The sequence below is a fragment of the Vicugna pacos genome, chromosome 22 (genome assembly GCF_048564905.1).
Source record: "Vicugna pacos chromosome 22, VicPac4, whole genome shotgun sequence".
In the NCBI taxonomy this organism is placed as follows: domain Eukaryota; kingdom Metazoa; phylum Chordata; class Mammalia; order Artiodactyla; family Camelidae; genus Vicugna; species Vicugna pacos.
In genome coordinates, this window is record NC_133008.1 from 11702467 (window position 1) to 11729424 (window position 26958).

The following is a 26958-nucleotide window of genomic DNA, read 5'->3' on the forward strand; positions in this document are numbered from 1 at the left end:
ATTTCTAAGAGTTCCCAGGTGCTGCTGCTGCTGCTAGTCTGGGGATCCCAGCGTGAGAACCCCTGCTCTAGTGTATATGCCTGTATCCACCCACCTTACCCTGTTTCTTTCCATAAATGTGCTATTCTATACATTTGATTTTTCTCTAACATGATGAATCTTAGAGATTGTTCCACATAGGTCGAGCTAGATCCGCTTCGTTCCTCTGACGGCTGCAATGGTATTCCATTGTTTGCAGTGCCACGGTATTTCAGACTCTCAATTCTGGTCAGCCTGGCTGTTTCCAGTCTCGCTGCTGCAAACCATGCTGCTGTGAAAAGTCCTTTTCCATAGCTACATCTTTGCATCTGTGTATACCTGCAGAACACGCTCCTGAAGAGGGAGCATTGCTACGTGAAACAGTATTCATGTTTAGAGAGCAGAGGTGCTGAATGGCCCTCCACATAGGTTGTACAGTTTAATACTAACGCAGTGTGACTGCTCTTACTTCCCTATACCCTTGACCGACTTTTTGATCCTTGACAATCTAGGTAAAAACCTGTGTCCTGTGTTTTTACTTCTGAGGGTTTTTTTCTTTGTGTGAAATTTAGCATTTTACTGTATATTTTAAGGCCATTTGTTCTTTTTTCCTGTGAATTGTCTGTTTGCCCATATTCCTAGTGCATGTTGGTCTTTAGTCTCTATTTTTTTATAGTAAGGAGATTAGTCATTTTCTGTCATGTATTATGATGTTTTTTGTGTAACTTACCATGTGCAAATGTTAGGTTTTTGCATGGTCAGATCTATCAGTCTTGTATTTTATGGCATCTTTTTTTTTTTCCCTCCTAACTTCAAAAATTCTTACCCACTGAGATTATAAAAAAATTTGTCTCATGTTTTTAGTATTTCTTTTATGATTTCATTATCTGGAGTTTATTTGGGTGCAAGGAATAGAGTAATAGCCCAGACTTATTTTCTTTCCAGATAGCTAGTTAGCTATCCCACTTTACCAGATCAACTTATTGAATAATTTTCATATGTTTTTTTCTTACCAGTGTGAAAAAAACCTACTATTTTACAATAATTTTTTTTTACTTTTTTAATGGTCTTTTGTTGCTAATTGGATGGATTAACAAATATATCCATATCTACCTCCAAATCTCCAATGCCATGCTTTAGTATTTACTTATGGAAAAGAGAAAAGAGGAGAAATGTGACTGTATCCCTTGCTATAGCCAATCTCCTGTGAATTTTGTCCTCTTGCTCTGTAGGGACAGCTGACATACGTAACTGCCCATGTCAGCAGGTGTCGGCAAAGTAGGTTTGGCCTTTTTTAATCTTTGTGTTTAACATGAGGCTTGTGAGAGCTCAGGACTAGTGCAAGAGATGTTCTTTCACTTTGCTTAGGTAGCCCTCTCTCAAATTCTTTCCTCTTTACAGCTGATGTAGATTGTGGAGGAACCAGTCCCATGGCCCTGGGCTGAAACTGGACTCATCTCTTCAGCCACGCCTGCTGTTCACCTGCCCCTGGGAGTGCTCCTCCTCAACCTGCTGCCTAGGCTTCTGAAGAAACACATGCTTTCTTGACCAAGTAATTCTAACATAGCTATGACATAGAAACAATGCAGAGTGTTACTGCCATTCAAAAACATAGCTAAACGTTCTTGGTCTAAACTCTACCCTTAAAAGCGCAAGTGGATTAATTCACTGTGGAGACAGTGAAACTTAACTGAAGCATCTACACGCACACCTGCGAATACACATTTAAAAAAAATTTAAGTCACATAATGTAATTGAGAAAGAAGCCCTAAAGTGGACACTGACAGACTGGTTTCTTTGTTGTACCCCTAGTCCCCAAAGCGCCACTTTAACTGGTGCAGTTGAATTTTAGTTTTCACACTGAGTTTCGGGTTGGGCTTCTCAGAGCTAAATGCTCAGTCTCCTGATTACATTCTAGAACCACCCAGTTTGTGAAAAAGCTCTCAAAAGGATTTTTTTTTTAATCTAATAGATCACGGTACTTTTTATAATCACCTTGATGATTTCCAGGGAGGAGGGAGTAACTACCGGCTCATTCCTGAAACAAGTTTGACTCATGAACAGACAGTCTTAGCTGAGCAATATTCTTGTCTGGTGCACGGACAAAGTGATTTTCGGTGATTGTTCAGTGCTCTGGAACTCGCTGAATGCCTTACGGTCAGTTACATTGCACAATGTATCCTTAACAGATTCTTGGTTTGTAGTAAAGGAGCTGTGTTTCTTTACTTGCCATACTTGTTCCTCAGAAATCTATGCTAGAAGGAGATGTGGTGATTAGCATTATGCAGAAGGGAGCTCTGAGCCATGAAATGCTAAACAAGCTGCTAACACTGGAGTGTTACTCAGATCGCTTGCTCTAAGCACAAGCATCTAATTGATCTTGGATGTGAATTCTGGTCCTACCACTGTAAGTCATGTGCTCGGATAAGTTTCTTGATCTTGACACTTCAATTTCCTCCCTTGTAAATTGAGGATAACACCTAATTCACAGGGTTAGGACGACAAAGTCATGCCTCTCAAGCACCTGCCTTACCCATAGCAAGCACTTGCTACATGGTGGCTATGCTTAGTGTCACAGTGCAACCAGGTAGAGAGGATTCACAAGCCCTGAGCTAAAAACACTTAAAAATTATTCAAGGGGTTAATTACACAAAAAATTAAAATTATACAAGGGCATGTAATAATTATCTTACCCTAGTAGATTTGGTCCAGTTGCTTAAGCCCCTAACTGGTCGAAGAATAACTCAAGTTCTAGGAAGAACACAGTCCCCATATCCTTAAAAGGCAGTTTCCCTTAAGGTTAGAAGCATTTCACCACTTGCCATTTTGGAAGTTTGTTTTTGCCTCAGGATTGGGAGGATAGAAAAAGATTCTGAAAGCATGGGCCAATAGTGACAAATACTGGGAAAGCATCACCTTCCAACTGCTTAGCCCCGGCGAGAGTTGGTAATTATGTGGATGCACAGGGAGGGACTTAGTGGACAGGGTTGATCTGCAAAGCAGCAGCAGAACTGGGGCGTGTCAACAAAGAGAAAGTGGTTACTTCACATTATTGTGGGTCATATGTGAGTCCAAAGGTCATGAAAGTTAAGAGCCTGCTGTCTGAGGGGCATTCATCTATACCTTGCAAGTGTAAAAACACAAAGACATCCACTTTGATGTTCTAAGTTTATTTTTAGATATGTTAAAAGTTGTAACTACTTAAACTTTCAGATCCATTTATTCCATGACTCACTCTTGGGCTCTCATTAACTTGACGTGACACTTTCTTTTTGATCAGAGCTTTCTCTTTCTTCTCTCTCTTTGCTTTCTGCCTCTCCTGGTATTTGTCCATGGAGAAGATAGTAAACAGCTTAAATTCCTTGTAATTAATATGCTTATGTTGGAGGGAAAAAAGAAAAATTATTTCAGGGAGAATTTGATACTTTATTTCAGATGATGGCAGGACTGTAATCATTTCACATTTAAAAACCTGGAAACTTTATTAGAGAGGCCCAGTATTTAGGACATAATTATAGTCTGTAGTTTAGGAGCCAGGAACAGAGAGTCTATTGTGGACTCTGAAGGCACCAAGGGTCACTTTCTTAGTTCTGTGTCAAGTCCAGACGCATCAGGCTGCCATCTGAGCTTCTCCACAGTGAGAGCCAGCTTTTTAAACCTTAGCCCTCACTTGCTTCCCCAACACAGACTTCCTCTTTAAACAGGCAGAATTCCCTTTCTTTACCATAGTTGTTTTTTCTTGGGGTTTTTACTTAAGTGTTCCCGCCCAAGAATTTCGTCCTTTCTACTTACTCAAATCTATAAACCCATCCCCCAAGACCACAACTCCTGCCATGTTAATCTATTTCCTTCTTTAAACTTGTAAACAAAATGTCCTTACAATTTTTCTGCAAATTTCTATAATTTTCTATCCATGTTATATGATGTAGCAGTTAGTTATTCAAGCCTCTCTCCCCCTCAGGCCTATAAATCTCCAGTTTTTCCCAATCCCAGCACCATGACGTGCTCCAGCAGGTTTCTCCCACCCTCCTCCTCACCCGTCTCTCCTGTAGGTAGCAGGACATTGTCCTCCACCTTTGGACAGAGGGGCTGCCACACCACACGTTGGGATCGGCACTTACGCGGTCACCTGAGATGTCGAAGTTACGGCAGAGTTCTCTAAGTTGCTGTTTTCTAATATTGAAGAGAAAGTTGTATGTGTGGAAGTTGGCTGGGCCAATTTTCAGCTCCCCATTCACGTCAAGCAGCTCAAAAACAGGCCGGGAATGGCGGAAAATAAACTGCTCTCCCAAGTGGTTCTATTTTGAGAGAAATATGTAAGAAAAGGAACGGTGCCGTTGGCGCTACTTTCTAAACTTGCTGCATCAAGACATAGTCACTAGTCCATTCCCTAGAGAGCTTAAAGACAAAGGGTAGAGTCACAGCAGCTCAGGGTTGAGGGGGTTCTGTGGTCAGTGTACCAAGTCCTGTGGCAGCACCTGCATTCAGGGGGCACTGCCGCCCCCTGCAGTGACTAGGTCTGCTGGACAGAGCTCTGGTTGCTAAAATGCATTTCCTTCATGTTCCTTGAAAATCTACTTCCGGAAATTGCGACACTGGTAATAAAATGATGAAGACACACGGTGCCTTTCCTCGAGGAGTGGGAAATAGGTAAATACACACTAGGAGTGTGTGCAAGGTAAGGTGGGAACCCGAAGAAGAGCGTTTCTCGTCTCCACCATTCATCTCTTTCAGAAAATTCTCTGAAAAGGGATCATTGAGGGAGAGAGGCTTTGGGATTACCAGTGATTATTTAAAACCCACCAGCTAAAACGGGCAAGGAAGGGCATGCCAAGAAGGGATGCAACAGGGTGAGACCAGCTCTTTAGGAAGGCAGTGTGGGAGGGAGGCTGGGTAGCCTTTGGGAATTTCTAGGTTATAGGTGGACCATTTAAGAACCAAAAGTAGTTCTCCCCTCATTTTTTTCCTTCCTGTTCCAAGTGAAAAGAAACAGTCTGATGCACTCTTAATTCAATGCTACCTGTAGCAAAATGGTGGCAGCAGCCAGGCTCTGCCCCTGCCCCAGAGCCTGACTCGTCACTCACCTCCTGCGCTAGCAGTATGCAAACCAGCATGTAGAACTGGTCAAAACCAATCTCGCCCTCGGCGTTCCAGTCCAGCATGTTGAACACAGTTGTGATCTGTTTCCGTTTCAAGTCAGTTACATGATTAAGGAAGTGGTAGAACAGTATATCTGTTGGAGTCGGGGGCCAGGGAGGGGGAGACGAGATGGATTTTTCTGAAACAGTTCCAAAATGCTAAACACCTAGGAGTCACATAAATAGTAGTCATGTTGAAAGCTTGCTGACCCGGCAGTGGTAATAAATAGTTTGTTTCGGCTTTGCCACGATACCTTCCACAATTCCTCAAACCCTAATTGCCCTTGGGCTGTGTGGAAAAGCACTATGCCTGGACTTGCAGAGATGGAGATAATGGATAGGGCTGGGCTTGGTTTCTGAGCCCAGCAGTACGCTCGACGGAGCACACAGATGCGTATACGTAACCAGTGAAAGTCTCAAAGTGCTCCTCGTACGTGGGAGGAAGAGCTCCATTCTCAGTGGGGACCCAGGACACTTTATTGCAAAAACTGGCATTTCACCTGGGCCTTTCACTTGAGATTTTAAAACGAGAAATTCAAAATTCATCCCTCTTCTATAAAACTTAAGACTGTGCCTTCACTCTTTCAGGCCATCATCCAGTCCCTTGGTGACCAGAAGACAGGAACATGACTTTACCTCTCGGGTGTTGCATCACCAGGGAGTGGTTTGGTTGCCAGGGAGAGCAAACTCAGCTCAGCAAACTCCAGTGAGACTCAGAGGGTGGACTTCGGAGTCAGAAACCCTTGGGTTTCAGTCCCAGCTCTTCTGTTTACATCTGGGTGCCCTACCGTTGCCTTATCTAGGACTGCGGATTATCTGTTGTGGGGATTTGGTGACATACTGTGTATAAATCTACATGTAAAAAGAAAAACTGAGACATGAAAGTATGAAAAAATGAAGGTGTCTATTATTTTACAAAGCTTGAACTCTTTAAAAAAATCTTTATGGAAGAAACTATTGGTAAATGACTTTTCTCTCAGGTCACAATGAATGGATAGGACACCTTACTTAAACCCCATCCTTAAAAAAAAAACACTAAAGTATTTTAACTGATCTATTAGTTTGTGCACTCAAAGGCAGGGTCAAGATCATCAACACGTTTTGGTCACTCCCAAGTACCAAGAAGTAGAAGGGATCTTGCAGATTATCTGTTCAACCTCCCATTCGATAGGTGAAAAGTCTTGCTGAGGGAGAGTCTTGGGGGTTAATGCCTGAGTGGGACTCAGCCCCCAGGAATAACTGTAATAGTAATGAACACTTATTAAACCCTTATGGCGGCCAGGCACTGAGCTAAGTATTTCCATACATTATCTCAATTATTCTTTTTCCAACTGTGAGAGGGACTCCATTTTTAGAAGCCTCACAGATGAAGCAAATGAGACTTAAAAAAGGTGATGGCATTCTCCATATCGTGAGGGAGTAATGGGTGGAGCCAGAATCTAACCCCAGAGCAACTTAATCCTCCTCACCGAACTGCTATCCAGTCTCAGGTGGCGATTTTTCTCTGTGCTTCACTTAGAAGTTAAAACAGATAACTGTTAATGAAGCAGTTTCTGTCAGTTTTCCTGCACATTAGTTAAAAAACGGGTAATGACCCAAAGGAAACATCTCTGAAAGTACAGACCGTTCAAGGTGTTCTTGCGGTGCACGTCAAGAAGGTGGAAATAATCCACCAAGGCCTTCACGTTTCTCACGGATAATAAGCAGTATAGTTTGTCCAGATAGAGGTACCACAGAAACGATCCTTTCTTCAGTTTCATCGTGGTGCCCTTTAAGCAGAAGGCTCTGGCACCCTGGAGTGAAATAGAGAATTCTGCCTCGGAACTAGAACGTTGGGTAGAGAGAAGCTCTGGTAATAAAGGTTTTCCTAGGTCAAAACATCATAGGAAAGAGTCAATAAATTAAAATTGCTTCCTCCAGTTCTCCAGCTTTGCTGTGGATGTTTATTGTCCTCAATCTCTTGTTACCTTGATTATCCCTCTGTCACTAAGTATAACCAGCTGTAAACTGAAATCACAGGCTGTTTAGAAATGGAGAGAGTGTACACATGAAAGCCTGTATTAGGCAGCCAAAGTAGTTCTCAGAGGAGTATTTATAGCCCAAATACATTTATGAGAAAACAAAAAAATCTAAATACACAAAAAAGTACTAAAAGAACCTAGAATTAGTACAATCAAATAAAAGCAAAGAGAGAAGGAACTTCTTAAAGACCAAAGTACGAGTCAACGAACCAAAAAACAAAGCAGTAAACTTGGTTAGTATAACCAGCACCTTCTCTTTTCTTTGATGTTCTTTATAATAGAGGATTTCAAACACATCCAAACGTAGATGAATAATTAGTAATAAACCTACGTGTAATAATTACCCAGCTTCAACCATTATCAGTCAACTCAGGGCCAATCTTGTTTCATTTATATTCCCCCTCCCACCGAACCACCATCACTTCTTTTAGTGATAAAGACTCTCTGCAGTCTAACCACTCATTAAGCTGTGGGGATGTTTCAAAGTGTTTGGCAAACTTTACTCAGGGCGCCCTTTGTGCAGACCACCACCAGCACCCCAGGCTTCTGCAGTGGCTTTCCAAATTTAGAACTATACTGGGTGTTTGCCTGCTGCTCAGGAAGGGATGGAAACTCCTCAACATGGACATTCTCTGTAGGGATAAGGACGGTTGGAGTGTGACATTCTTTGAGACTCGAGTTACTGTAACAAGCGTTGTAGACTGCCCACCCCTCAAGCACTCTCCGTTTGGAAACCCACTAAGTAGACTCAGATAAAATGTAACTGCCCTGGAGACAGTTAACAGTGGCAGGTAAAAACAGACCGGATGAGAATGATGGTGATCAAAGAAGACTTCAGTTTGTTTGTTTTTGCGAGGGAGATAGGCAGGAAGACTTCAGTTCTATGTATACTGAGCTTATTTAAAAAAAAAATTTGGGGGAAATTAAGCATAATAAAGTTTTTGGTTAATAGGCAAATATATCTGAAGAGCCTTCATGAAGCATGTGATAAATAAGTCCCCGAGGAGCCCTTCTCCCAGCCCTGTAACCCTGGCCGGTTTGTGGATCTCGGTGGGGCAGAGTCCCTGGGAAGCAGGAAGCAAGCCGGGGAGCCTGGGCCTCCAGGGACTGGCCACGGTCGCAACGGCGTAGCGCTTCCCGCGCTAGGAGGCAGCACCGCGCCGAGGAAGCTGCACTGGATCCGCCAGCAGGATCTGTAGCCCGGGGCTGGTGCCCTCGCCTGCCGGGCGCCCCTACCTGAAAAGTGGGCGCGAGCAAAGCAGCCTCGCTGAGGAGTTGCGGGGCAGACTCAATGATTAATGCGGGTACGCCTTCTAGGTCTTTGGACAACAATCAGTGGGCGCTCGAGAAAAATCAATGCGCTTCCCCTCTCGAGCCCACAAAACTTTTGGGAGCCACGAGACGCGGTGGGCCTCCCAGTCCCGGGATGGTCCCGCCGAAAGGTCCCCTAAAGCTCTCCAAAGCCTAGTCCTTAGCTCGCGGGCGCGCTACGGCGCGCGGGGGACTACAGTTTCCAGAGTGCCCTGCGGCGACGGGCGGAGCCCGGAGCGCCCGCAGCCAATTAGGGGGTCTCCGGGCGCTGCCGGAGAGCGGCAGGTGGAGCCGGGCGGGTGGGCGGGCGCGGGGCCGGGTCCCGGGAACGCGTCCGGGAGCTTGCGGGCTGGGCGGGGGCTCGGCTTGAGCGCGGCCGGCATCAGGAGGCGGCCCGGGGACGGGACCGAGCGGGGGCGGGGACCGCGGCTGCGGCCGCCTGCGCGGTTCCGGGTGCTCCCGCTGCGCGCAGCCCAGGGCGCACTTGACCTGGGTCGGGCTGCGGGAAAGGGCGGGTCTGGGGAGAATCCCCTAGCGCCGCGGCGTCCTCCAGCTCCTCCTCCTCGCGGCCGCCGGAGCCCTAGCCCGAGCGCTAGCCGGCTCCACCTCGCCCCCAGCCATGGCTTTAGCCAATTTCCGCCGCATCCTGCGACTGTCTACCTTCGAGAAGAGAAAGTCCCGCGAATATGAACACGTCCGCCGGGACGTGGACCCCAACGAGGTGTGGGAGATCGTGGGCGAGCTGGGCGACGGTGCCTTCGGCAAGGTTTACAAGGTGAGGGCGCTGGGGGTAGGTGGCCCGGGGCGCGTGGAGCGGCTCCGGAAGCAAGGGGCGCTGGCCCTGGTCAGTTTGGCCACGATCCGGAAGACTGCAGAGGGGCTCCCCGGCCCCGAACTCTGGGTTCTAGGCTCCCGTCCTGGTGACCCTTGTTTTTTGCGGGTTGGGAGTGGTGATGGTGGTACCCTCACTCAGCCCAGCTGAGTCCCTGCGCGCCAGACGCCTCCTCTGGGCAGGGCTGCTGCTCCCGAGCTAAGTTTCTGAGCACTTCCTGTGCGCCCCGCACGGCTCTCGGCGCCGCAGGGGGAGACAAAGGGGAGCTTACAGGTCTTTAGCATCCGAGACGAGACATCCGCGGTAAACCTGTGATACTAGGAATACTTTTAAGAGACGCCACCCAGATCCTGGTGAGAATACCGAAGCGATGGAGATAGAGAAGCGCAACTGCATCTGGAAGGGTTGAGGCCGGTTAAGCTGGGGACACATCTGAAGCCAGAGACAGGAGAGACAGGAAAGGGTGGGAGGTCTCCAGAGAGGTGAGGCTTGGAAATGTGGGTTGGGCAGAGGGGGGAGGTCAAAGCCTCGTGAATCCTGCGCTTCAGGGATCAGATTTGATTCTGTAGATGAGTCACAGCTGGGGAGTCTCAGACTGCAATCACCTTTCCCCTAGAGGAGTGGAAGCCGGACAGCATTTGTGGAGGGGTAGGTGGGGCAGAGTGGATTAATTCTAGACACGTTTGCAGCAGGTCAGTGTCTAGTTCCTGCTCCACAAACCAGGTTTGTGAACAAATTCTGAGTTGCTGAGTCCTACTGGGCACCCAAACACTTAGAACTTGACACCGCCCTTTCAGTGATGTTTCCTCCAGGAAACCGTTTACTGAGAGAAACCGACATGTTAAGCTTGTGGTACCTCCAGAGGGTCACCTCCTTCCTGAGCCACCATCACCCTCTTTGGGGGCGCTTGTGGCTTATAGACGACTCTGACCCCAAGATTGCCCTTTTAGGAGGCTAGACCACAGAGAGGGCTTCTCTACCCTCCCCTGGTCAAGACGTGCTCTCTGCCTTGAAAGTATCCAAGAGCTTAGCTACCAAAATCTAGTCCTTGGACGGGTACCATCAGCATCTCTGGGGAGCTGGCCAGAAATGCAGAATCTCAGGCCTCAGCCAGACCTACTTAATTAGGATCTGCATTTTAACAAGCCCCCCCCCCCCCAGCTGGTTGTTAAGCACATTAAGTTTGAGAAACACAGTTCTAGAGGCAATTTTGAGGCCAACCAGGCCCATCTGGATGCCTGTTTTGTTACCTTACAAACTTCTCTCTGAGCCGCACTTCCTGTTAGAGGGTAGAACCCCCACTGAGCAAAGGTTTTGTGGTTGGAGAGGCCAGCCTCTGTAACACTCATACCCGTGGCTCTCTGCTGCCTGAATTTGCTGCCCTTCTCTGCCTGAGGGTTCGCACGTCTTGGAGGGTAGCCAGCGTATTCTTCACTCACACGTCTTTTCTTTACCCTTCTCAGAGCTGCATCTTCCTCCCAGTGGCTCCAGGAAGCTGTCCTCAGCCTTGCGGCTCTCCCTGGACACCCTGCCAGTGTCCTTGCCTTCCCCGGGTGGAGCATGCTCTTCCAGGCGTGCTCTGACCACGATGAGGGCAGCTGGACCCTTGACCAGCTCCTCATATCCTCCACTTTCTCCAGAAGTTTCACTCGATGTTTTTAGTGCGTGCTGCTGGATCTCACTAGTGGTTGTTCTCTGTTAGGGGCTGACTTTCAATTGCAGTCTTGTCTCTGTCCCCTAATGCATCCTGGCTTCATATGATTCATTTTCTTTCAAACCTAAATGCAGAATTTTGCTTCTAGGCTGGTAAGATTTCCCCTTGTCAGTTTCGATTGTCATTTCTGCCTGCTTTAGCCCCCAGAACTCCCCTGTACTACCCTGGAAGTTTCATGCAAAGGAGCCCATCTGATTCACAAGTTATTTTGTCTCCTCCTGGTTCTCCAGGGCACATGGACCCTTTTGAAAGTGAGTCTAGTGCTCAAAGCTGTGAGCTGACTACACCACAGCTCACGATCCCCCCCCCCCAAACCTATGATTTTCTCACAATTAAAACAAGAGAAAGCTAGACTAGGAGAGCTGTGTGATGGCTGATACACCTGGACAATTCATTATGTTACTTGCCTGGCTTTAGTGTGTGACTCTCTGATCTAACTCAGCCTCGTGTTATGTGCAAGAACACCCAGGCCCAGGGAGAGGAGGGACTAGAACTTGAGGCTCTGGGCTGAGTTTCCAGCTGAGGAAGACCCATCTTGGATCAGAGATCACTGTGACTGGTCTCTCCCACCCTGGAGAGGTGCTGTGTACTCAGCCCCTTCTGGTTGAAGCTGAAGCAGGTATTCCTTTACTAAAGACTCTAATCTTGGACCATAACTTCTTCCCCACTTCAGTGTTCTCAGGCATGGCCATCTTGGCAGCAGAGGCCAGAAGTTCTGCCTAGGTGGTGGCCGCGACCAGAACTTCCATTTTGACAGGGCACCTGGGTAACCAGTTGGCGGTGAGCTGGGGAAGGGATGGCCGGTACCATCTCCTCTTCCTGTCCTAGATCTGGCAGGTTTTTTTCCTGGCAGCCTAGGCAGTGAAGGCCTTCCTGAGGATTTCCCTGGTGTACGAAGCCATAAGAAATCCCAGTTTGTCAGAGGCTTGTCAGGATCGGACTCTCAGTACGGATTTCCAGACGAGCGTCTTGCAGAGGCTCAGAACCTAATAAACATGAGCAGCCTCACGATAAGGAGCCTCTTTTTCTTTCTTCTCCTTGATAAACCATCAGTTGATCTCGGGAGAAAAAAGGGAGTGTAGGATTGATTTTTGCACAAAGTCAATTTGATTCTCAAATCGATTTCCAAAGAAAATGGTCTCGATTTCATTACTAGATACAAAGTAAAAGTCATAAGCTATATAGTTTCAAAATTCTTGTCGTTAAAAATAATCTTGATTCTGAAGACAGGATGGAAAGGGAAGTGTTTGATACAGTGTTTAATGGAAAAAAGCTGCCTTGGGCAGGGTGTGCTGGCTCTCATAGCTGTGGGTGAAACAGGTCCTTACATGCCGGACACAGGGAGTGTGTGGTCGTGAAGATGGTTTTTCTGCTTCTTGAAAATTGCTTTAGTTGTGATCTTATGTTATCTTTATGCTTTTAAAAGGCTTATGATTTTGCAAAATTAGGAGTAAAGTACAAATTAAAAAATAATTTTAATTAGAAAAGAAAAAAAATTACCCTGTCTCATCAGTTGCTGTTGATATTCTGATGTATTTCCTTCCAGGCTTAGTTGATTTTTATGGAGAAAAAGATTTTTTAGTGCAGGGTTTTGATCATGCCTACCTACAGCGTTTATGCCATCTTTCATTCTGAAAGCCTCATCCTGTATTATTCTAAATGCTTCGCACATACCTTCTGGGATGCCTCAGTGTCCCCATGATCTTAATCTTCTTGGATATTTAAGGAATCCCTACACTTTTTTTTTTTTACTAGTAAGTTAAAATTGATTAAATGCATATCATGTGCCAGGCGCTATGCTTAGCCCTTTACATAATACAGTTCTGCTGTAATGTAAATTTGCCTTCCTAAAAATCCCCGAACTGTGCAAAATTATGCAATAAAAATCAGAAGCCTTGTGAGAAAAATGGGGCTAAGGGCACAACACTCAAAAATGTCACCTGGAGCACGTTAGGAGGGAAAAAAAAAAAGATAGGAACCTAAAAGCAAGCAGCACAGTTTACCCAGGTTTTGCAGATAAGAAACACAAAATTATTACAACTGCCAGCTAAACATTGGCACTTGCCACCTGCCTCTGCAAGGGCTGGGTCCCGTTGGCACTTGCCGCCCACCTCTGCTTGGATTAACTCGCGCGCCGCTGCAGCTGCCGACCTCCAACACACTCTGCACGGAGTTCAGGGCTGAGATCAGGAATGCAGAGCTCCGTGCTCTGGGATAACTGGCAGAACAGGCCTTCAGATAGTTAGGTATTTTTCAGGAGAAGATTTATGAGCCCAGATTCTTGCGTCTCCTCATATCTAGAAAAGCACTAAAATCATTAACAATGACGTCTGCTCCTCGTGACCAGCAGCAGCCTCTGCCTTAATTGTGTGCTTGACTGCACGTGCCCCCTTCACTGAAATCATATCTAATACTGAGTGTCCCCCCTGCCTCTTTGGAGCAGTTCCTCAGAGCTGTCTGGAATGCTGTCTCCCAGGCTACAGTCCTCATTTTTGCCCCCAATAAAACAACTCACGTTATGCTGTTTTATCTCAATCGATACAATAAATATGGCACTTTGCCAGGAAAGAGGCCTGCAGGCTGCTTGTGGCCGTGGGTGGGAAGGGTTGCAGCTTCTGAGGCTGTGTTAGGAGGGTTATCTGAGATCAGGTGGCCCCCAGATGGGGTGAGCATGGCTCAGAGGCAGCCGACAGAGGTGTGAGGTGTGTGCCTACGCCATTCCTGTGTTCTTTGGCGGCTCAGCCCACCGGGGTATGGTTTTCTGCATTCACCTAGTGTTTCTGGCGGGCAAAACAAGACATAAGCCATTGCGAATTTAGTATTTTGATAAAATCATTCCCTAATACATCAGAGGTGTTGGAACAAAGTTGGTGTTTTTAAAGTAAGCGTTATAGGAAAGCTGATCGGATATTGAAGAACAGCTTTGCTAGTAAAGTTCTTTTTTATATTTTAAATTATTTTTTTTTTTAGGCTAGACTCCCAGAAGGGAATTACTAGGTTGAAGGGGTGATGCCTCTTTGAGGGTAATTTTGAAAAGAAAATGAGATCTATCTGGAGGAGACTCTAATTTGAAAAGATACATGCACCCCAGTGTTCACAGCAGCGCTACTGACAATAGCCATGACGTGGAAGCCACCTAAACGTCCATCGACAGGTGACTGGATAAAGAAGTTGGGGTGTGTATATACAGTGGAATATTACTCAGCCATAAAAAAGTGTAAAATAATGTCATTAGCAGCAACGTGGATGGACCTGGAGATTGTCATATTAACTGAATTAAGCCAGAAAAAGAAAGAAAAATACCATATGATATCACCTATATGTGGAGTCTAAAAAAATGACACAAATGAACTTATTTACAAAATAGAAACAGACTCATAGACATAGAAAACAAACTTGTGGTTACTGGGGGGAAGTGGGTGGAGGGATAATTTGGAAGTTCTGGGTTTGCGGATACTGATTACTATATATAAGAAAGTAAACAACAAGGTCCTGCTTCATAGCACAGGGAACTATATTCAATAGCTTGTTATAGCCTATGATGAAAAAGAATATATATATACATAACTGAATCACTATGCAGTACACCAGAAATTAACACAGCATTGTAAAGGGACTATACGTAATAGTGAAAAAAATTTTAATTAAAAGAAAATGAGATAATAGAGGCCCCCTTTGCCCTCACTAAGGGCCCGTCCTCGAGTCCTCTGGGACCCCACAGGAGTCCCGGGTCTTGGCAGTGACAGCCCTTGGAGTGGGAATGTCAGGTGCCCTTGGGCTCAGAGAGCCATTGTTAACTGGCATCCTTCAGATGCCACATCCTGCCCTGACGCCTGTTTAGACAAAGCAGAGGCCGGAGCCAGCTGTCAGGCCCTCCCACCCCCTCCCAGGCCAGGCCTTCTCCTTTCACCTCTTCTCTGTTCAAGAGTTTTAAAGCCTGGGTTTCCGCTTCCTCCAGGGGCTGCTGGCTGCTGAGGGAGGTCTCCATCCCGTGCGCCTCCCCTCCTCCTCCGGAAAGAGCTCTGCTCCCAGGCAGTAACCTTATTTCCGCTCAGCCTAGTGTTTTTAAACACAAGTCCATGCTATTGTGACTGGGTTCCTGGCTCAGTCCTAAAACCAAGGTGGCCCCAGCTTCCTGGGGATGTCTCCTGCCTGGGGGTGGGGGGGTCCACTTGGGTCTGGAGTGGCTGATTTAGCACCAGCCACACTGAGGCTTGCTCTGGCTGGTTCCAGAGCAGGCCCAGGTGAAGTGAGCTAAGCAACTAACCATGCCGCCAGCCCCCACCTCCACCCGGGCTCCCCTGGCCTCTGGAGGTTACCTGGACCAGGGTGACAGCCCCAGGGACTGCCACCCCATGGCCCCCAGAAAGCAGCCAGATGGTCACTCCTAGGTGCTGCTGAGGGCAGTGGAGCAGGGGAGTTCAGGGAAGAAATTGGGGCCCAGTAGGGATCTGGGTTTCAACTCCAAATGAGTGATCCTCCATCTCTGAGCCTCAGGCTCTTGTCTGTAGAATGGAGGTGATAATTTGGAGGCCAGTGGAGGGCTGAGATGAACTAGGGAGGTGTAATGCATTTTGGCAGCTGACCCCCACCCAGGAAGTGGGCAGGAAAGGAGGACAGGTCATTGTGGTTGACGCTCTTGGTATCAGGTGGAGAAGGTCCAGGCTCCCCGTCTTGGCACTGTTGACATCTGGGTCAGCTACGTCTTTGTTGTGGGGCCGTCCTGGGCGTTATGGGATGCTAGCGGCATCTCTGGCTTCTACCCACAGGAGTACCACCACTGCCGGCACCTCCCCCTCTATCCCCTAGTTGGGACAGCCAAAAATGTCTCCAGACATTGCCACATATCCCCTGGGGGGCAAAATCAGTCCCGCGGAGCACTGCTGCCTCATACAAACAAACACGCCTCTATCCAGTTCAGCAAACAGGCCTTGTTCACCTGTGTGTGTCAAGTCCCTGGGTGGGTGATGAAAGACTCGGGCCCTGCATCCTGCCTGCCCCACACCCCCAGGGCCTGACCAGCCTCTTGTAGTGTGAGAGGGGAGCCATCTTTGGATGGTCACCAGGTGGGGGAGTGGCTCGCCCACACAGTTGGGGGATGAGAAAGCCAGGCTTCCTGGCTGCCCAAGGCCAAGGTGGCCGTCGATGAGTGAAGGCTGGGACAGAGTGGACATGCCTTGGTGGCTGGAGCCGGTTGGGGTGGGCGGGAAAGTCAGAGCTGTGGTTGGAGCCCGAGTCAGAGCCCAGGGAGGGGAAGTGCCTGATGGAAAGTGACCAGCCCAAGAAGGAGATGTTTTACGTGGGTGGGAGGCACTGAGGGTTCGAGACAGCGAGGCCTGGTGGTCAGCAAGCAAGGAGGGCGAAGAGGGTGAGGTGGGAAGGGACGCTCACATTTCCCAGGGACCACGATTCCCAGGACGTTTCTCATGGTGCAGGGACTTGGATGCTTTCGCGGAGTCAAAGCCTGGCCCTCCCTCTGCAGGCTGTGTGATCCTGAGAAGAGTGTTTACCTGTGCCTCAGTTTCCGCAGAATGGTGACAGGAATGGTACCACCTCGTCGGGTTGCCTGAGTGTGAAATAACCCATGTAACCCCTTGGCCCAGGATGCTGGAAAAGCTCAAATAGGTGTCAGCCATTCGCAGGAGCAGTTGAGCACCTCCTCTGTGCCAGGCTCTGTGGGTTCCAAGGTGAAAAGGTGAAAGGAAGGGGAGCTGGGTGTTGCTCCTTTCTTATCTGTCCATCATTTATTCTCCTACTAGCCCCATGAAAGGCAGGGGTGAGTAGCCTCACCTGATGGAACAGAGGCCCAGAGAGATACAGTGACTTGCTGAGCGTCACAGCTCTTCCGTGGCAAAGTGGGGACTTAAACCCACATATCTCTGGCCAGGAACCGGTGCCTTTTCTGCTGTCCACTATGGAGGGGAAGACAAAGGAGCTTGCTGGGCAGAGGGGGTCCGCGGCACTTCCGTGTGGGAGTGAGCGTTTGTGAGCCCAGGAACGTGACCCTTATTGGGAGCTGTCTTAGCCTCAGCTGTATCTGAGCACCAGGATGGCGGTGGTGGACTCCGATGCAGAGGAAGTGGTGACGGGCACAGGCAGGCCCAGCAGAGGAAGCGGCAGGGGAAGGGGGCGGGCGTCAGGGTGGGGAAGCTGGGTGCTCCTGGGGCCCTGGTGGGTGTGGGGCCGCTGGTGCCACAGCGTCCTAAGGTGCTGAGCCATCCTGTGCGCTGCCGGCAGGGCTGGAGGGGGGAGACCAGGGCAGGGAGGGACATGTCAAAGAGCTTTCCCCATCCCTCCTCCCGCCCCCTCATGCACTCAGTCACTCTTTCTCTTCCTCTTTCTCTCTGCCTTCCCCTTTGCTGCAATTTTGTTACCTTCCTTCTCTTACAGCTTATTTTTTTCCCCCTCGTAGGCTATACCAGAACCAGAATTCAAGCTCTAAGACTGAGGGGTCGGGGTTGGGGAGTTAACCACTCTGCTGGTGACTAAAGAGTTAACAAGAGCCAGCCTCCAAGTCTAAGGAGGATGGGGGTCCCTGAGAGGCTTTGAAGGAAGCACACACAGCCCTTTCTGCCTCAGGACCTTTGCACTTGCTGTTCCCACTTCCTGCCACTCTCTTCCCATGACTCTGCATGCTGGCTCCTTCTCATCCTCTGGATCTCAACTCCCGTCTCCCCTCCTGACCACAGTGACAGCTCCCTGCTGATTTCCTTCAAAGCTTCTGTTGCAAACTGGGATTCTCTTGTGTGTCTCCTTGCATATTTTCTTTCCTCTCTGGAGGAGGCAAGGTTCTGGAGAGCAGGGAGTTATCCATCTTTTATGGGTAACAGGCCTGTGGTAGATACTCAGCTAATATCTGCTGAATGAATGGATGGTGAGTAGTGACTGCCAGACCCAGGTCCCCCCTTTCTCTAGGCAGGCCAGCGCTGTGGTGACGCATGCAGGCACTGAAATCAGTTCTGAGATTTCTACTAGCTTCATTGCCTGCTGTGTGACCTTGGGAAAGTCACCTCGCCTCTCTGAGGCTCGTATCTTGAGCTGTAAAATGAGGAGCACAAGAGGGCTTCCCTTGGAGGATTTGTGCAGATTGAGATGTGTGTGGCCAGCCTTTAACAGGGTGCCCAGCGTGGAGGGAGGAGACGCGAAGGGGACTGTTGTCATTGTGATGATGATTTGTGCCAGTGGACTAGCTCATCCGGAGGGTCAGATCCCCTTGAGGCCCCTTGCTCGTTGTGCCGGGGGCTGCTCCTGGGTAGACACTGGTGTGTCAAGTCCTGGGCTCGGCCTCAAGCTCACAGCTGTGTTGTGAGGATGAAGGTGATTCAGTGACAGCAAAGAAGGCTCCGTCCAGCCTTTGAGACATTCGCTGCTTTGGGAGGGCGGTCTCAGCTCCATGCACACCCCGTGGCCCGTCTGTCTAGGGTAGCTGAGGCCACCCTGGGTGGCCGGAAGAGCAGCGCTCGCGTCCTGGAGGGAGAAGCCAGTGCCGCTGCCCCATTTCCCTTCGCCCTCCTTCCTGGAAAGCTCCGGCCTGTCTGGTCTGGCAGCCCAGGCCCAGTTCTTGGCCCTCTGAGGCGGTTGCCACAAAGCTGGCTTTGTCACCCTGTGAAATGACCCCATCGGAGCTGGCACGCCTCTCTAGCCTTGAGAATCTTTCTCCCTTTGATTTGCATCTTGGTGCGCTCTGGTGCCAGGTTGGGGAGGCTTTGCTCTTTCTCAACCCTCCTTCTCTCTTGAGCGCCTACTTTGAGGTGACAAGTGTTGCTGGGGCCAAGAGGAGGTGACTGGTGTGCCTCTGTCCACGATGGACCTGGAGCCCCAGGTGCCGGTGCCGGCATCCCCGTCCAGAGCCGCTCATCTGTCTGAGGCCCGCCTGCCGGGGCAGCAGGGTGCACCTGCAGAGGACCCCAGGACCACTCTGTGCCTCCCGCCAGAGCTCTGCTCGGAGACTCCAGACTGGTGCTGCTTTTCATCCCACAAGTCCTAGGACGGCCCTTGTCATTGCTGCGTGACCTTGGGCAAGTGATGACACCCCTCTGAGCCTCAGTTTCCTTTTCTGAAAAGTGGGGCTAATACAATTCCTCTTATAAGCAGGATCAAAGTGTCTTCACACCTGTAATCTTATGAGGCCAGCTCCCGGGGACACACAGCCACGATACAGCAGAGGTTTTTTTTTTTTTAACTTTTCTTTTTTTTTTTTATAATTTTTTTAATAGGGGGAGGTAATTTTAGGTTTATTTATTTGTATATGTTTTTTAAACAGAGGTACTGGTAATTGAACCCACGACCTTCATGCATGCGAGGCGCACGCTCTACCGCTGAGCTATACCCTCCCCCAAATCTCAGGCTTTTGGACGCAGCACCACGTGACCAGTATAGAGGGGCTGAGGAAGGGGATTGGTTAGATCTACGGTGGACCCACCAATCAGCCTGCAGTAATTGGAGGGGATGCTGTGGAAGAGCGTTTTGTGATCTGAAGGGCTGTTCATGACGTATTGCTAAGTAAAAAGGAAAGCGACAAATCAGTGTGTACAGTTGAATCCTGTTTTTATAAAGAGACAAAAAAGAGTGAATGACTACGGGGCGCTCACTCCAGCCCAGCCCTGCTCTAAGCACCTTTGACATATTAACTCACCGAATGCTCACAACAGCCTGCGAACCAGGAACTGCTAACATCTTTTTTGCTTTTTGGTTTTTTCAAATGGAGGTACTGGGAATTGAACCCAGGACCTAGCACATGCTAAGCATGGTCCCAGCTAACATCTTTATTGTACCAAGCAGGAAGGTGAGGGACAGAGAGGTCACATTAAGTCCCTGGGGACACACAGCCGGGAAGAGTTATGGTGGGATTGCCAGACAAATCCGGGTACGTCCGCACCATGAAACACTGGGAGGAGGTGCTCAAGGTGCTGGAAGCGGTTATCTCTGGGACTAGTGTGGTTTGATTTTCTCCTTGGTACCGTTTTATTTTGAAGATGCTCTTGAACAAGTGCAGGATGCTTTTAGAGTAATGAAAAAAATAGCACCCACAGTACTGTGGATTGAAAACACAGGGCAACCTCAGCCTCTCTGAGATTTGGGGCCGACTGGAAAACAGGGTGGAGCACATGATCCCCCAGGCTGCAGTGAAGATTAAGTGAGGTGAGGCTTATCAGGTGCTAGGGTGGTGCAGGGAGCCAGGGTGGCCTGGAGAAAGGCGCCTCCTGCTCTCCCTCCCCTGTGCTGTCGGTCCCAGGCTGCCCACCCCCCCCTCCCCGACTCAGCACCCCGTCCTCTCCCAGCCCTCCTCAGGGTAGAGGGAGCCTGGGAAAGGAGGGAGCAGTGGCCTCAAGGAGGCAGAGCCCGTGACACCTTCCCCCTCCTTTATAAGTGATAGACGGGGTTGGATTCCCCAGCACTTTTGAAGAGCTGAGCTCTGAGAGCTCCCAGATTTTTGGCCAAGGCCGTGACATGGTATCTTCGGGGCCAGCCCTGTTTGGGTTTTAGTGTTTTATTTGCTGGCCCAGGAGGATTTTGAGGCTCAGCATTTCCCTGCTGGGCCAGGATGGCCCGCCAGGCTTCTCCCCACCCCCAGGGAGAGAACATTAAATGCTCATCATTGGAAGCTACGTCACTCCTCTGCTTTTGTGCTTCGTAATCTTTGCCATCCTTAAATGTCACTTGTCCTGAAACTCAGCTGTCTCGCTTGTCACTGAGCTGAAACTTGGCCTGGTGATTATTGATCAGGAAGTGGTTTCTCTCATTAACTGTGTGTGTCCTGGCCCCGTCAAAGACTTTGGCTTCCCCAAGGTAAAGAGGGCCCATCTTCCAAAACCAGAGGACAGGTTAGATTCAGGAATCTCAATGTGTCGAGGAGAAACTGGACATCTTGTCACTCTCCTTTCTTCTCTTAAGTAGAGGGCCTCTCTGCTGGCAGGGAGGTACAGACAGCAGTGCATCCACACACCCACCCACCCATCCATCTATTATTTTAAAACACTTACTGAGTTTTTGCTATGAGCAGATACAGGAATAAATACATTGGTGAGCAAGATAAAAATGGCTTTAGGCTTTTGAAAACCAAAAATACACAGTCCCAAGTGAGGGCAGTGACATCCAATAGCCAACTGACTAAGGCCTGGTGGCTCACGAACTTCCTCGTGTGTCGCTGGAATTGTCCGCATCTCCATCAGGAAGCTGGAGTCTAGCTTTCTGCCTTCCCCAAGGGCACTTAGCTGGTAAATAGTAGCGCTGGAGTTTGAACCTCTCTCCTGAGCTGTTTCCATTCCATGAATCGTGATAGAAATGTGCCCATTTCTAAGTTTGTCAAGATGGAGATATTAGATAGAGTAGGGCAGGTGCCTGTGAAGATAACTTTCTTGGCTATGGTACAGAGGAAGGAAGAGAGGCTGGTGCTCACAGAAGCCAGCACCAAGGTGGGCTCCAGTGCCTTTTGGGAAAAAGGAAGACTTGATGAGTGTCTACTGCCTAGACGTCTCCTTCATTCCTTTATCCCTCTCTCATATCTGTCTATTCTCCCATCTACCCATTCATGCTCCTACTCACTCACTATCCCGTCCATCTGGCCATCCATCCACCCATCAGTCCATTTACCTGTCTTCCATCCATCCACCCATCTATCCATCCATCCTCTCACACACCCAGCCTTCTATATACCCTCCTTCCCTCCCATCCATCATCCATCCATCCATACACACACTTAACAACTACCCACCCTCCCATTCATCCATCCATTCACCCACCTGCCTATCTGCCCAACCATCCTCCCATCTTCCCAACCATCCACCTTCCCACTCTCCCATGCGCTTACCCATCCACTGGCTGTTCTGTTCCTGGCTCTGTAGGATAGAGCAAAATGAATCAGATGTGAGCTCGGCCTCTCAGAGCTCACAGCCAAGTCAGAGAGAGAATCTGTGAGCACAAATGACTGGTGGCACCAGGAGGTCTGTGATGAAAGCTCCAGTAAGACACGAAGTTCTAGTCGGGGAGGTGGGGTGGGGGTCAGGGAACGTTTCATGACACAGGCTGTGGCTGAGTTAGACTTTGTGGGGTGGTTAAACAGGTATGGGGAAGGCCCTCCAGGTGGCGGAAAGAACATAAAGGAAGGCACGGAAGTAGGAGGTGGTCGAGCGCTGGCTGTGGCAGGTGGTGGTCGCAGGAGTGGTGGGGTCCTGGAAGAGTGGAAGACGGGCAGATCACCAGGGCCCCAGTGCCGGGCCTGGCAGTTGGGGCTTTATTGTGTCGGCAGAAGGGAGCCATGGAGGTTCGCCCTAAGAGGGTTTCTGGTTGAAGGCAGTGGGGGAGGAGGTGGGGAAGGGGGACAGGCACACGCAGCAACTGGGTAGGGGCCTCCCGAGGTCTCTGAGGGGAAGGAGCACTGCGCAGAGAGCCAGACCTGAGTCGAGTCCTGGCAGCTGCTTCCTGGCTGTGTGACCTGGGACAAGTCACCTGGGCCTTTGTTTTCTCTTCAGTAGGAGGAGGAGGTGGCACCTCTGTGGCCCTCATGGGCCTGTGCTGGTAAAGGCAGGGCTCCTCCTGCCTCACTCAGGCCTTCTTCACCTTTGACCCACAGCCTCGGGAAGGCCGGGCTGCTGTGCACATGGTCCACTCATGGCTGCCGGCCAGGGCGGTGGTGGAACCTGAGCCCCAGGCCACATCGCCGCCATCCTGGCTCTGTCTGTGGCCCTCAGGCCACCCTACTTGAGTTGTTGGGCCTTTGCCCTGCACAGAGCTGGTTCTGCTGCGACCCTGCTTCCTTCCCGGCCCGGATCTCCTCCCTCCTTGATGCAGTTGAAGCCTTTCCCACGATGGGTAACAGTCGTCACTCAGGGCCACCACAGCCGGGTATTGTGGGCCACAGACCAAGACCCTCCTTGGTTCCAGTGGCCTGAGCTGCATTTTTTTAAATATCTTTATGTTTTATTTATTATTGTATTATTTAATTATTTCATTTTGGTGGGGGGAGGTAACTAGGTTTATTTATTTTTGGAGGAGGTACTGGGGACTGAACCCAGGACCTTCTGCATGCTAATAAGCATGTGCTCTACCCTCCCCCCGAACTGCATTTGACGCATGCCTGGCACAGCGTCCAGAATCAAGAGGACGGGGGGAAATCGGACCCTTTCGCCTTGACAGCTCCCTGCTTTGCTTCTGACCCACCCGCCCATGCTGCTCCTCTGACAGGTCAGCTGGGAGCCTTCCCTCACGCTGGCCGCCCAGCCAGGTTGCTAGGCGACCTCACGAGCAAACCATCACCGCCCAGGGTTCTTCTGCCCACTCTCTGCACTCAAGCCTTTTGTTTCTTCCTAGAAAAAGAAATTCCTATTTCTGAGGGTGGATCTGGGACACGCGAGTGAGGTTTAGATGCTCCCTCACCTCTGTGTAAATGCTTTTTCAGCCAGGGGTAGCCTTGGCTGCAAAACTGCCTGCCGGCTAGCAGTTCCTGCAGTGATGGGACTGTTCTGTATCTGCTCTATTCTTATAACCACATGTGGCTTGGTAGCCAGTAGCCACAAGTGGTTATTAAACACTTGAAATGTGGCTCATGTTACCAAGGAACTAATTTTAAATTTCCTTTAATTTCGGGTAATTTAAATAACCGCATGGAGCCAGTGGCTACCATCTTGGACAGCCCAGCTCAAGGGGGTTCCTGAGAGGACAAGGGTACCCGTCTCTGGAAACATTTAAGGCAAGGTCAGGATGAAGCGGTCACTTTCTGTGCCCCAGCCCCAGTCTGTCCTCGCTGGGACCCCTGTGGGTCGCTGCCAGGTGTCATTGGGTGGAAGCAACTGTTAGAAACCACTTGCATTTCTCTCTGTCCAAGAGGCACACAGTTTCCTCAAAGTTGTGGCTTAGCTACAGTTTTATCATCCACCTTTGTTCCCTGATTATTATGGCTTAAATATTTTTTCTCATTACTGTATTATTTTCCTGTTTATCATTTTAAAGGGTTGCTTAATAGCCCCCTAAGTGAATTGAACCATCATCCTATGGTTGAGCATTTAGGTTATTTCCACTTTGTGTGTGTGTGTGTGTGTGTGTGTGCACGTGCGCGCATTATTGTGGGCTAATATGAACAGGAGCCTAGTACATTTCTTCTCTTGTCTTTTTGGGAGTTACTTCCTGGCCTGACATTCTCAGGAATGAGGGCTAATAGGCTTAAAAGGTATTTTCAAGGCTCTGAACACCCATTGCCAGTTTTCGTCTCTGCACGATCGAATCTGTTTATATCCCTGTCGGTAATGAGTTTGCCTGTTTTACCACCTGGTTGGTTCCCAGCATTGGAGGATGCCATTTTTCCTTGCTTTGTTGATTTAGTAAGTGTAAAATGATCTCCATTTCTTTGGGGGAAGAGCCTTTTGGCAGAAGAATCCCATGGTTTCTGTTTGCTGGGGGCCTGTTAGTAACCATGTTTCCCATCTGGATCCCTGATCCTGGATTATCAGTCGGGTCAGGTCCTCCGGGAGGCCTCAGTCAAGGTCACTTTGTAGGTCATGGTGCACTTGGGGGTGAAGGTAGCCCTCCTTACACAGGTGTTGTGTGGTGCAGTGCTTCCATCTGTGTCTGCTCTGTGCTGGAACAGCCCCAGAGATGGGGAGCTCATTTCCTCTTTGGTGGCAAATGACAGTCACAGACTCAAAAGGGAGCTTGTTGGCTCCCTTAGAAGAGTCTAAGAGCAGGCTCTGCCTTCAGGATCAGCTGGCTCCAGGTGTCCACAAACCCGCAGCATTTGCCCTCCTGTATTTGTGGCTGGTCCCGTCTTGGCTTCATCTTCAGGCAGGCTCTCCACAGTGGTGGCAAGATGGGCTCTAAGACCCTCCAGCCTTCCCTTCTTCTAGTTCAGCAACTCCAGAGAAAGAAAAAACTTATTTTCTGATAACTTTAGCAAAAAAACAAAAAAGCACTCAGGTGCAACCCTGTTGGCCTGCCTTGGGTCACATGTGCACATCTGAACCGCTGGCTGTGACTAAGAGGGACAGGACCAGGTGGCCTCAGCCCTTGTGAAGCCCTTGCCCTGAGAGTGAGGGAGAGACTGTTCCCAAGGGGAACTGGAGTTGTGAGTCTGCAAGGGAAAGTGGCTGCTGGCCGGTTCCTCTGCTCCCCCGCTTTAGGGTTCATTTCCAGGCAGCAACCCCGGCTCCACAGCCTGAAGTGATCAGTGCCCCGGAAACAGGGCCTTCCAGGCCCTTCTGCTTCGGGGCGCTCATGTGCCCTGTTCTGGTTCTGCAGATAAGGCAGCTGTCACAGAGGGGACTCTGGGCACTGCGTGACCTTCACAGACTCAGTTTCCCCATCTGCAGACTGGGGCCTGGGAGTGGGGTTTGGAAAGGATGGCTAAGGTCCTCTCTGGCTCCTGAGTTCTGTGGTATCAGCCCTTTCCCTGGAGGAGGAAGGAGGGACACAGCAATCAGCCTGCAACCGGGAGGGAAAAGGAGGGCCTGGGGGCTGTCCCCAGCTGGCTGCCGCTGTGTGGTTGCCTTTCAGGAAGCACACAGCCCCTGACTGGGCTGGATGGGCCCCTTGGGTGGGGCAGGGCTCCTGCTGGGAGGGTAATCCCCACCTCCATCGGACTGGGCCCCCGTACTGCACAAGGGGGAGGATTGTTCCCGCAGAGGTGCCTGGGCCAGAAGACACAAGTGGCCACTGTGTGTCTGCTCTCGAGGGTGTGGGCTGAGGCGTTAGTCACTGCCGGCCAGCAGTGGAGGGCTGGGTGGGGGCTCCCTGCGGCCTTTGCTGGACTCGTCTCGCCTCAGCCAGTGGGAGAGACGGACGTCAGAGGCCACAGTCAGCTACTTGTTCTTTATGCGTCTCCTTAGCTGTCAACTCCCACGGGTGCCCAGTCCATGGGGACCAGCCTTAGCTTTCCAATACCCACCCACTCCCCAGGATGCCTTCACATCAGACCCTGGAGGGAGCTGGGCTGTCGCTTCTCCTCTCTCCTACGGCATGGAGGGAAACTGAGGCCCAGAGAAGACCTGGCAGAATTTACAGGCACCTCTGGAAAAGTGGTCAGGAACATGGGCTTTGAAGTCACACAGGCCCAAATTCAACTTCCAGCCCTGTTATCTACCTGCTGTGTGACCCTGGGCAAGTGACTTCACCTCTCTGAGCATTAGTTTTCTTATATATATAAAATTAGGCTTTTAATAATAGTACCACTCTGTTGTTAAAATTAATTGAGGGAAAGCAGTGGCCTCTCAGGCCCTCTCTAGGCTCTGCTGTCTGGGGGCTAGTTTCATTTGCAGGCTTCCCTGGGGAGCACGATGGCCTAGCAGCTCTGAGACTGTGTCAGGCAGTGCTGGAGGCTAGCAGTAAAGAAGGGCTTTGGGCAGCAATTATTCTGAGGTTGCGTTTCATTGGCTGACTTGATCACATGTCTATCCCTTAACCAATCACCGTAGCTAGAAGGAATGCAGTGTTCTGATTGGCCAGGATATCACATGGTGGTGGAATCAGTCCCATTACAGCCTGGGGACTAGGAATGAGAGTGGGTTGGGTCCTCTGAAGGAAAAATCAGGGAAGGGTGAATTAGGTTATGGGAGGACAATGATTCATTCCTACCCGCTGATTCTCCCTCTAGGCAGAAAGTGTTCTCTAGAAAAGTACCTCACACATAATATGGACTCAGTAAATAATGGTTGAATGCGTGAATGTATGAATGAATGAATAGGGAATAAGCTGATTCCTGGCAGGCTAGTGCAGGAAAGAGAACACTGGAGGGAGTCAGGAGAACACATCTCACAATCCTGGGTGGGTCTTGATAGCTTTTTGAGCCTCAGTTGGTTCATCTGGGAAATGGGCATGATAGCCGTCACCTTATCTTAATGACTCATGGGCAGATTAAATCCTGGCAGTGCCAGTCCTCCGCAGCTGCCAGGCACTCTGACAGTCAGTAGTTGCTATTGGCTGTGGTTGTCGTTTATC

The 26958-nt window shown here is 49.6% G+C and overlaps 2 protein-coding genes across 2 annotated transcripts in view; one reads left to right on the forward strand and one right to left on the reverse strand.

The window, feature by feature from the left end:
• Positions 1-3172: 3172 nt before the first annotated feature.
• On the reverse strand, positions 3173-6969 carry EFCAB9 (EF-hand calcium binding domain 9). The gene is made up of 4 exons (XM_031689360.2): positions 6781-6969; positions 5103-5251; positions 4140-4316; positions 3173-3394 (listed from the first exon to the last, which is right to left on the reverse strand). The coding sequence occupies exons 1-4, from the start codon at positions 6914-6916 to the stop codon at positions 3203-3205; spliced, it is 654 nt and encodes a 217-aa protein (XP_031545220.2). The 5' UTR covers positions 6917-6969; the 3' UTR covers positions 3173-3202.
• A 1846-nt stretch (positions 6970-8815) lies between these two features.
• The window catches only part of STK10 (serine/threonine kinase 10), a 106575-nt gene continuing 88432 nt past the window's right edge, over positions 8816-26958 (forward strand). Inside the window, exon 1 of the mRNA XM_072947237.1 lies at positions 8816-9263. Coding sequence (XP_072803338.1) covers positions 9108-9263 — 156 coding nt within the window. The 5' untranslated portion in view covers positions 8816-9107. The remainder of the gene's footprint in view (positions 9264-26958) is intronic.